Raw genomic sequence first — 12,298 nt, forward strand, 5'->3', positions numbered from 1 at the left:
TGCTTTTATTTTTAATTAAATAAAGAAAATTTGACCAAATATGTATGTAGTTTTATCAATTGGATTAACTACAATCACAGTTTGCCAAATTAATTTTACTTAGCAAAACATGTAGGTACCTACATACTATATCGAGTTCTACAAACGCAATCAATACTTATAATAATTTACTAGCTTCAAATAATTTAAAAATAAATATTATACACAATATAATATTTATTAATACTAATAATAATTACATTTTCATATGTATAACTGTGATCTTAATTTTTAAGTAAATCTAAATCAAGGCCGTAATTTGAATGGTGTAAAACATTATGTACCTAAGTATTTTACATAACATATTATGTTTTGTGAGTCATAATATTGTTTTGTGATAAAATATGTAGTAAATCAAGAAGAGATGTACTATGAAGGTGTAGGACAGACATGCCCCCCTTGACTTCTCCCTCCCAAAAAAGTGCCCACAATTATATGGTAATAATTTTAAATGGCCTGCGAAAATGTTAGCATCAATAATAAAAAAAAATCTGAATCGATGCTTGTGGCCTAGACTTTAAAACAAATAGTCTAAGCTTACAATTACCGTATCATAACGATTTATGCGAGGACAAAATTATATTAATATTATATATATACCAATGCCAATTTACACGTGTTTATAGTAAAATAATTATAAAACATTATAGTTTACAAGCATACATTTTATAAAAATATTTGCATAAATTAAAAACATTGCTAAAAAATATGAAAGTTAAAAATTAAATTGAAACTGTACAGAAATATTTTTGACTATCCCTCTCAAAAATGAGAAAATTCTACTTTGTTCATAATTTTTAACTATTTTTAAAATCTTTTTATCGACATCAAAATATTTTTTTACATATAATCCCTAATATCATCATAAAACTATAATTTTATTTTATTGTTATAGATACATGTAAAAGTAAAGGAATTTAATTAATATAATTTTGCCTTCGCATACAAATGTATACGCGCGTCCAAATGGTCGCGTCTAATGACTTTGTGTCCAAATAGCCGCGTCAATTTGTCCTAGATCGCATAGGTTTTTTCAACACAATTTTCTCAAATTGTGTCCGACGTAACAAATACATAATAACATTTTATTTGAAATCAAGAGTTTGATTTAATTTATAAATTCATACAAAACACAGTTATTATGTTTAAATTAAAACCAAGTTTATATGGTAAAATTTCTTCTTGGTCTTTTGGATCGTTCTGTACAACAAATACAAATAATTTTTTCTATAAAAGGTATTAAATTATCGATTGACACATGTGTAAAATGAAAACATACACGTATACTAATGAATAATAATTTATACAAATTTACTAATGAATACCTATTTTCAAAAAATTGATTTTAAGTGTATTCTACGAAGAATTTAAACTATATAGATTCTAATGCTCAGTTTATTTACACTATGATAAGTTTGTTAAACTGAAGATAATAGAAAATCTGTTGCATAAACCATGTTTTAAATTTTATTTGTTATTAAAAATTTACTTTATCATTAGTTAAATTGGAGGTTGATTTATCATCGTGAAAATTTTATGTATGATTAAATTTTGTTATCAATGTTTTGTGATCATTATCTAATATCATATACAAACACACAATCAGTTTATCATCAATAAGACCTTATGATATGATAATTAATAATAATATCAACTTGTATTGCAGGTAATATTTATTTATAACCAGTTTATAGGTAATAACCTGAATATAAAACAATAATTGAGCTATATTCTTAAATTTGACACATGTTAATTAAACAAACGTTGTTTATTATTAGATTCAAATTTAACAGTAGAAAAAATAATTTACCAATAAATAACTACAACTTACAAGTTGTAAGTACAACCGAGCATAAGTAAGCAATATTTTTAGACGGTGACAAATCTTGAAAAGTTTGTAATATTTCAATAGAAATAGAAAATAAAACATTTATTATTGAAAAGTTTTAAATTTGGTCAATAAAGATGAGTAACGCTATACGGTTATAGGTGAAAATATTAAAATTGTATAGAAAAAAATCTGTAGGTATTTATACTCGTAATTAACTAGTAACTACCTACCTGTTTTTGATAAAATACACAAAGGTCATAGATATTATAACTAACTTCATACACGGGGAATCAAATACTGGTAAAAAAGTAAAAAGTATCAAATTTAGGTTTCTATATAATATTTTATGTATGTTATAGTACCTAGTGTATTTCATACTTACTATTAACTCTGTACTGGCGAGACATGTTCACTAACATAAACTTTTCATTCAAAGTCGCATCGAGCAAATCTTCATAATTCAACATTGGGCAGATGCACTTGATATCACCAGATGATCGGACGTCAACGACTTCTAACTTGCTAAAGTATCCCCACGCCACCTGTAGTTCATTTTTGATATGTTTCTCTAGGGCATCTTTTTTTTTCGATGCCATGTAAGTATAACGGCAGCAAATCCACCACAGGATAAGAGTGGCTTTTCTTGACACATAATTTGGATTCTGTTTCTTTCGAATCAGACGACTCCGGATCAACGTTCAGCAGCGGCTGATTGTTAGCAGATGGGGCGACGGGTGGCAACAAGGCCTTTTTATCTACGCTTTTGATGGTGGATGGTTGCGATGGATTCTGCAAGTTGACGGTGGTGGACGATGGCAACGATTTATGCAATTGGGCGACCAAAACCGACCAAATATTTTGCATCGAAACTTGTACTACGGAGCCTATTTCTGTAGGCCAGACATTGCGTCTCGGTTTGCACACAGTCAACGGATATAAGTTTTTTGTGGACGACTGTGGCATAACCGTATAGTACTTTTTCAATTTAGGCTTTTGGTAGTGTGTTGACCGTGGAAACGTGAAATGTGAGTAAGTCATTTCAGCTCTGTAACGTTCGTACCGCGGAGTCAAGCGCACTGAGGAAGACGTCAAAGTTATGGTTGACGTAGATGACTGGGTCGTTTGTGACTGTGAGGATGGCTGAGACTTGTTGATTGGCGCAGAAGATTGGGAGCTACCAGATGGCTTAGAACATGAGAGAGAACGGGATGGTGTGGAAGTTTGAAACGTGTTAATAGTGTTAGAAGTTTGAGACGTGTTGATAGTGTTGGAAGTTTGAGACGTGTTGATAGTGTTAGAAGTTTGAGACGTGTTGGTTAGCGAAGAAGGCTGAGATGTATGCAATTCCGTAGAAGACGGGATGCTTTCGTTTGGTAAGGGATATCTTGGCTTATAGAATGGTGTAGAAGATTGAGACCTTTTAGAATGCATAGAGATTTGAGACGTGTTGGACGTTTTGGAAGTCCTAGACAAAATAGCCAATGAAGACTGAGATGTATGCAATTCCGTAGAAGACGGGGTGATTTCGTTTGGTAAGGGATATCTTGGCTTATAGAATGGTGTGGAAGACTGAGACTTTTTAGAATGTATAGAGATTTGAGACGTGTTGGACGTTTTGGAAGTCTGAGACCTTAAAGAAGATGAGAAAGTCTGAGACACGATGGTCCGCGATGAAGACTGTAACGAATAAAATGGCACGGAAGTTGGAGTACTTTTGATTGGTGTAGGATAATTTGATCTACAGGATGGCGCAGAAGACTGTGATCTTATAGAAATCATGGCAGTTTGAGACATATTGGACGTGTTGAAAGATTGTGATGTATAAGTAAGCGAAGGAGAGCGGTACGTATAAGACAGTGAGGAGGGCTGTGTAGTATAGCGCGGACTGGGATATGGATACCTATAGGGTGGTATGGGACGCTGAGACGTTTTAGTATATTTAGAAGTTTGAAATCTGTTAGATGGTTCAACATACCGTGGCGGAGCAGTATATGGTGGAAGAGAAGACCTCGGCCTCGGGGGAGGTATTGGTGCCTTGGGCTTGTTAGCCGTGGATACAGTACGGGATGATGATGCAGATGGGAACATCCATAGCGCAGGCACATACAACGTCGAAGCCAGGGATGTACTATTTGCTGGTGTGCTGTTGTTCATCTGCGTTGTCGTATCACTTTTGGATGTCCCGGTCGCGTTGCGTTGGCTTGTATCGCTTTTCGATGTCGCGGTCGTGTTGCGTTGGTTCGTACCACTGGTCGATGGCGTGGTCGTGTTGCACTGGCTCGTACCACTGGTCGATGGCGTGGTCGTGTCGCGCTGGCTCGTACCACTGGTCGATGGCGTGGTAGTGTTGCACTGGCTCGTACCACTGGTCGATGGCGTGGTCGTGTTGCGTTGACTCGTACCACTGGTCGATGGCGTGGTCGTGCCGCGGATCACGGGTACGATTATATCAAGTGCAGTCGTTCCGTGCTTCATTCTAACGGATTTGTTGGAGGGAGCCATGCGATTCATTAGAGTGCGGTTCGCCGAAGAGTGGACCACTGCGTGGTTCCGCGACGGGAGCTTGTACTGTACCGGAAAATTGATGGATGACAAAGACTCGGGCTCGGAATCGCTGTAAAATGATTTGGTCGTATCGGAATCATCGTCGTCGGTCGACGAGGAAATGTGTATTTTCTGCAATTTATCCTCGACGGTTAGGTTCGATGAATTCGACGACGAGGGCGTTGGATTGTCGTTATCCATCGCGACGGTAGTTTTCGGCGAATAGAACGATCGGCGGCGAAGACGGAATTAAAGACGTTAACCATACGTGTCGGACTCTGTACGCGAAGTGTCTTGACGTCGGTCCCGTGGTAGCAGCGTAGCTCGCCAGTGGCCGAGATGGTCACTCCCACCACGATTTCGACTATCCCCGATCGGCGGGGTTGTCCGAACCGGTACGGCAGCAGTCGAAAATCCTGTTTACTAGCGCTTATTTGAACTACGGGCTAGCTACACTGGCGCTGCGGGTGCAATGGGCGGGTGTTGAAGGACGATATGAATTGTGTTTGGTGGGATAGTACCTTACACCTTATATTAGCTCGTCGAAAATACAATACATTATATATATATATATTAATATACCATGTTTGCATTAATAGAACGAAAAGGTTACAAAGTACTATAATTATCATCCTACTTTTATGATTTATGATTAAGAGGTATATTATATGCAAATATTTATACGATATACACAACACATACGTTTTTATGTGTATTTTCTTAAATTTGTTTATTTGGTATTCATTATTCCAATGGTACGGTTGTTGTACAATTATATAATTACTACTGTTAATACTTACATGCTGTTACCATTTAATTTAATTACCTAAGACTTTAAACTTTTTTTTTTTTTAATTATCCAACATTATAATTAAAACCATACTTGCGTATTCATGGAAATGTAGCTGTAACGAATTTATACGAAATGTTAAAATTATAATTTTTATACCACAACTTTTCATTACATCACTCAAAATTAAACACGTGTAGCTTACCGACCAAAAAAATATACATAGTTAAATGAAAAAAATAAATAAATATACGTTAGCCATTAACTATAAAAATCAACCTAATTATTTTATAAAATTAATGAATATCGATAGAATTATGCTTCAATAATATAAAGTTAGACATAACTACTAATCGGAACATAATTCATATGAGCGTTAAAATAAACACCAAACATAATATTTTGTGTTTTTAGAAGTCATTAAAAAACTTTAAAAATATAATTTTAATACGATGTACACTATCTTTGGTTTGTCAAATACAGTGATGTGTGTAACTAGAAATGAAAGTTGAATCGTATTTCACTCGTAAATCGTATCTTTTCCGGTGATACGATAAGAATACTCGAAACAAGATCAGAGTTCACCATGATGTATATGTAAAGTAGACTTTTACTGCATTTTTTTTATCTCCGTTCCATAAAAATCAAATAAGGTGATTTGTAAATTTATTTTGTCAGACAAAAAACAAACATGAATACGTGAGCTAAATCCATCGTTATGTATGTTTTTAGGTTGTTATTTTTTAGGTATAATTGATGTATAATGTGTTATTAAAAAAAACTCAGAAAATGTATCTATATAATCGTGCAAATTAATGAACCATAGGTATATCGTATATATATATATATACCCTGCCGTCTTCGGTCTTAGAGATAATGATGTCGATCATAAATTATTCTATTTTGAAAAAAATCGTTCCTTTTAATTGAACGGCTATTTTGATTTTCGAAACACAAATGCACATTTTTGTTGGCTCTTTATTCTGGGATTTAATTTTGCGATTATAACCATTTTTCACGTGGTGTCCGAGTTTAATTTGATATATTATGTATCAAATCTACTATATGTATCTACTCCGTAAAGGGACTAACACGTTGCAAACAGATGTGGCGATTCATATGGCCACAGCAGTCTTATTGTTCTGTGTGGCACAGCGTGTTAGCGTATATAGTTCGAAAACAAATAATCGGATGTAGAGACTGTCTATTCAATAAACTAAGAGTTAAAAAAAAAATAGGTCAGTTCCATTGAATATTTTAGTTATATTATATTAAATTAGACACATTTAAGCCCATAGGAGTTGTCAATCCTGCGGAAAACGTGTCTTCCAATACATTCGACATGTGGTACACATTAGCTATGGCGCCTTTATACTTGAAATTTTTGTTAAAAAACGCGCGTTTCATAAACATTATTATTGTTGTCATTTTGTATCCTCCATACACATAATATTACAGTCAATCCAATTGTATAAAATATGCATCCCGGCTATCCTGCGCTCATTGTATTGAGCACATCATATATTATATTATATTGTTATCGTTTTATGAGACCCTCGTGGGATCTATACAAGCAATGTATGGTACTCGTTTATACATTTATAAAAGATTTGCTTCTCACAATGGCATATATGTGTGTGTGTGTGTGTGTGTGTGTGTGTGTGTGTGTGTGCGCGCGCGCGCGCGCGCTTGGGGTAGTTCTTTTGTAACTCGGGCGACAACTATTATCCACTGATGTACGCAAAAACCATTATTCGTTAGTCAATACCTACATATATTTTCAGTAATTTTTTTTCAAACACTTCTTTTAAATAAAAGTCGTACCCATACATTACAATAACCGTGTAACACAACGATTTTTTTTACCGTCGAACCGTGATCACCAACAGATATTTTGGAAAATCAGTGTGTTGCTGTAATACTATTATATTATGCTATATTATTATTATTTTATTACGATGTCCACAGGTATTGTGACGTGCTGGACAAAAACAATCACTCTGTATGCACGCGACCGTCGTCGGCACGTCCATACACAGGAGATATCGTACCAATGGTCGATCGCATCTAAACCAAACAAAATCACTGCGAGTTTATTTTATTTCTTTCCCGTGTACAAATAAATGGTAAATAAACGCGCGCCTGCGTTTCGTTAAACACGAATTAATAATACTGAGTCGGCGGTCAGGTGTCAGCCGATGTAGGACCCACGTTAAAAAGGTATCTACCTATATAATAATAATACATTATGTTCCCATATAATAAATTACTTACCTGGGCTACCCTATGTCCTTACCTTACACGACTGCCCGTTGTTATTTTACGGATTGCAAACGTTGGAAGCCGAGAACGCTTCTTTTATTCAGAAGGTATGAACAATTTCAGTTTTTATAAATACGCAGTACAATACTCGAGTTTAGTAAGAACATTATATAAATTATATTGTCAAACATTTTTTCAAACACACGTGATAGTATTTCGAATAACTTATGTCAATAACGAGGTTAATAATTCATAATGATAACACATTATGATTGAGTTAAAATATATTGACTGCGGTCTATGTGTACAATCCTCAATTTATAATGTACGAGTATCTGAGTACATATTATGAGTATTTGAGCTCAAGGCCGTACCTAAAGAGTAAAGAGGTGATCCAGGAGTCCCCGAAATTGTCTAAATGACTTAAAATGTGTAAAATAACTGTTTATTTGTAATACCAATATTATAGCAAAAATTACAATTTATTTATTTAATTGACTATTAACTATTTTGTATCATATTATCATATAAAAATATTATTTTAGCGTCTATTACCTACTAGATTGTTCTTGATCGACAACGACCGCTCTCGATGCTAGTCAACATCTCAAATTCTCAACAGTCGATGATGAATAATAAAAATAATATTATATTATTTGTGTACATTTAAAATATTATTATAATTATATACCGTTGTCTACTAGACAAACAAACTCGTCGAATTGTTTTATTAAATTCGTCATAATGAGTAAACAAGATAACAAAAATGCGCTATCAAATGCAATAATTTTTCTAAACTTCCAAAGGTACATTTTATTATTTTATATTCTTTGTGTAAATAACTCATATATTACACATTATATTAATAATTTAACATTGTTTTAATTCATATATGCAATTATTAACCAAATGTCAAAACTTAAATTCAGTAAATATACAATATACATTATACGGGTTTTGAACCACCCCCGAAAAATTTTTTTGATACGATCTAGCTTAAACTTAATACATTATTTTATCTGATCATCATTTTGTTTTATTGAATGTGTACATATGTATAAATATAATTTATATATCATATTATAATATTATTATTGGATTATGGATAGCCGATAGGTACCTAATGAATCGATAATAGCAAATATAGTATAAACAGTATCTTTCTATAACTATTCAGCTGATAATATACATATTTAAATCAACTGAAAATTATTTTTTCATATATAAAATTACAATAATGCAGTTCATAGAATGCTTTATAATCTACATTATTTTTAACGCCTTTACAAGGTTATCAATTATATTAAAATATTGCTTATATGTATAAAATATTATTATATCAATATTCCAGATAACATTTGAGTGGACTAAGAACAATAAAAAAAAAAAAAAACAAAAAAAACAAAAAAAAACCAGTTGGTTCTTAAAAACGAAAATTTGTTATGTTTTATGTATGTAATAAGGAGATAACACATGCGGGTATAGTGGCATTATCTTCAACATGAAAAGTCTAATTGATTTATTCGTTGTATACATGGTAAATACTTAAAAATAAAAGATATCAGATATTTAACAACTTTTTTTCGTTTGAATTAATTATCAATTGATTAAAAATCATCAGATTAAATACTAAATGGATTATGTTGAGTATTGGGTATTTAAAATGAATAAAAGAAAGCTTTTTTAGAAAGCTATTTTTTAAATATGTAGGTACTTTTATGTTTTAGGGCTTTACATCAGATCGCGCACTTGGTCTTAATTTAAATTAATCAGGCATTGTGTAATGTGTATCTATACCTACATACAATAAACGTGCACAAGACCTCACGTGTTCACGTGGAATATTGCATGTACTATGTATATGGACCGTTCACGTTGCTAAATATTTAGTGTCCTGAGAATAATACGAAGCCACACTATGATCAATTGATTTGATATATTATATAATGCGTTTGTTTTAGTTAATAGTTAAAACATCAATTGCATTTATAATTTTGTTATGCACAATATTTGAACATCTATTGAAATAAAATATACATTTGATAAAAATTAACATATCAATATCGATAAATTTAATTATTATTGTAAAAATGATTTAAAAAGTTAAGAATATTATGTTAAATATATGTATAAATTACTTCGTACACAATATGTAATAATTATATTCAATGGCGTATTCAGAATTGTTTTATTGGAAAAGAGAGAGGCACACATTTTCTAAAATTTTACCTAATATATTACCAAAAAAGAAAAAAAATCAAGCGAGCCAGAGCATATAAAGCAAAAGAAAAAATATCATCAGATAAAAAAGGCTCGTGTGCCACCAGTTGCCCACCCCTAATGTATACGAATAAAAATTATATATCTTAAAAAATAAAAAAAAATACGGCTCATGTGGCTATATATACGCAACTGATTAAATTTATATTATAGCTTGCTTATTTTACATTTGTGATAAATAAAAACGACTGTTAAATAGAAAAATACGTTATTTTTAGGATCAATATCAAAACAATGTAATAACGTTTTCATTACAATGAAAACTTTCTTATGTAAAAATAAATTTACATTTATATTTATTATTTTTTTTGAAAATTAGATATAATAGGCAAATACATGTATACTATGATTAATTACTTCTTAAATTGCAAGACACATTTTATTTCAAATTACAATTTGACTTTTTTTTGAAATGTAATATGATATTTAAAAAGATGTATGTCGATAAATTGCGTAGACGTGAAAACGTAGTATTATGCATATTTAATACCAAATATATAATGTAAATAAATTTAAGAGAAAAAAAAAATAAATAGCTATTTTATATCGTTGACTCCTAAAACCGCACACTTTTGATAAAGTATACAGAACAAAACCGCACAATTTTAATTTCAACCCCAAAAAAGCTATTTTTATCTAAATTAGATATACTTAATAAATAATAATTTATAATTTATTAAAAAAAGAAAAAAAATTTATACACAAGTATTCAAATTTAAAAAATTTAAAAATGTATTCCAATAAAAATATGCATATACGAGTATTTAAAAATATAAAGTGTGTAAAACGTTTAAAATTTGATTGGCTAAAATTTATAACCAACATTTTTTAAAAACTTCAAATGATCTCCGTCTATTAAAAATTCTTCCCACTACTTAAATAAGTGCTCCTAAAATAAATAAAATTTAATTAAAAATCGAAAATATCACTATTACGTATTTACTAACTTGTTTTTGTTTTTCAATTGGACGGACAATATTTTGCACTCCATTATTATGCGTAATAAAAAATATTTTAATAATTTAATAAAATTGCATAAAACTATTACATATAGGTAAGCACTATATATGTATATTGAATACATAAGATACAAGACCAACTAATACAGTAATAATGAGCGGTAACTAAAGCTTAAAACGTGTTAGCATGATTATTGCAGTATATCTTATAACCTTATCTTATCCGTTAGTTAGCACTAAAAATAGTTTGCGGTTTTAACCACTATAAGTTTGAGGTATTTTGTTATATAATGATCGATAAAGAGTGCGGTTTTGTCTATCGACCTTTTTCGGGTCAAAATCAAAAGTGTGCGGTTTTCGGATGCAATCTTTTATGTAATATATTATTATATAGTATTATTGTAATTATTGTTGAGTATATGGTTACCTTATCATTTCATTCACTTTATGACCCTTATTTAATGTTTAAATTATGGTCATATTTTATAGTTATCATAAAATAAAATCTTAAATTATTTTTTTGTATATATCTATGTTGTAATAAATAAAATACAACTTTTTTGAAAGAATACTTTTTGATTTTAAGATAATTTTAGGGCATAGGTAAGTATATTTCGATGAATTTAATGCATATTTTGGTGATTTATACAAATTAAATAATATTATGTATTTAAAAATAAAATACAGTGATTTAATATTTAAATTTTGTAGGTGCATCATTACCAAACAATTAAATAAACAAAACGCACAATATTCACTCATTGAAGTCAATTTTCACACATTTTTTTTTTTTGTGAAAAGTGATAAAATAAAATAAAATAAAATATAAAAGTTGAAATTAATAAAAAATAATTCGCTAGGTCAAAATTCTTCATAAATAGTTTTTATATCTGAGTAAAATTATTAAAAATACATGAGTATTTTTTTTATTTTTCAAACATTTGAAGTTTAAATTTTCATTAAATTTTTTAAAAACATAAAAATTACAAGCTATAGGTATTTTATTGTAAAATATGTATACAATTTTTAATTTTTATAGCTAAGGTATTCTCATAATTAGCTCCTATAATAGAACTAAAAATTCTAAAATGTTTACTAACATAATTATTTTTTATAGATATTTGTAGTTTAGATTTGAACGAAATTATGTATTTTAACAATGAATATAATATTCATTAGTTTGATTTGATTTAAGAATATTATTTGTGAGAATTTAAAAACTTGGAGCTTGGTGAATTCCCACACGAAACAAAGCAGGTATGCAGTAATATATGTAAGTTACTACTTCCTACATGAAAAAAAAAATATACTAGTAAGCAGTGGGGTATTTTCAATTTTTTTGTGGGGAGGGGTCTTAATATTAAATATAAGTTTATAACATTATAATAAAATACATACGAGTTATGATTTAATAATGATATTATTTATATTATAATATATTTCACTATTAATATGAAAATAAATGTCAATTAATAGTTAAACCCAAGTTATTTTTAAAAATATTGTAATACAAACATTAAAAACACATAATATAAATTAATATTATTTTTTGCAGGGTGTGGGGGGGGCCGAGCTCCGGGCCCCCCCCCCCCC

The 12,298-nt window shown here is 30.5% G+C and overlaps 1 protein-coding gene across 1 annotated transcript; it reads right to left on the bottom strand.

Annotated features, from left to right (window-relative positions):
- Positions 1–2,419: 2,419 nt before the first annotated feature.
- Positions 2,420–4,615, bottom strand: LOC112596630 (cell wall protein RBR3-like). Its single transcript, XM_025342393.1, has one exon. The coding sequence runs from the start codon at positions 4,613–4,615 to the stop codon at positions 2,420–2,422; it is 2,196 nt and encodes a 731-aa protein (XP_025198178.1).
- Between the last annotated feature and the right edge of the window lie 7,683 nt (positions 4,616–12,298).

Source organism: Melanaphis sacchari, unplaced genomic scaffold (genome assembly GCF_002803265.2).
Source record: "Melanaphis sacchari strain LSU unplaced genomic scaffold, SCAv2.0 Contig32_pilon_pilon, whole genome shotgun sequence".
NCBI lineage: Eukaryota > Metazoa > Arthropoda > Insecta > Hemiptera > Aphididae > Melanaphis > Melanaphis sacchari.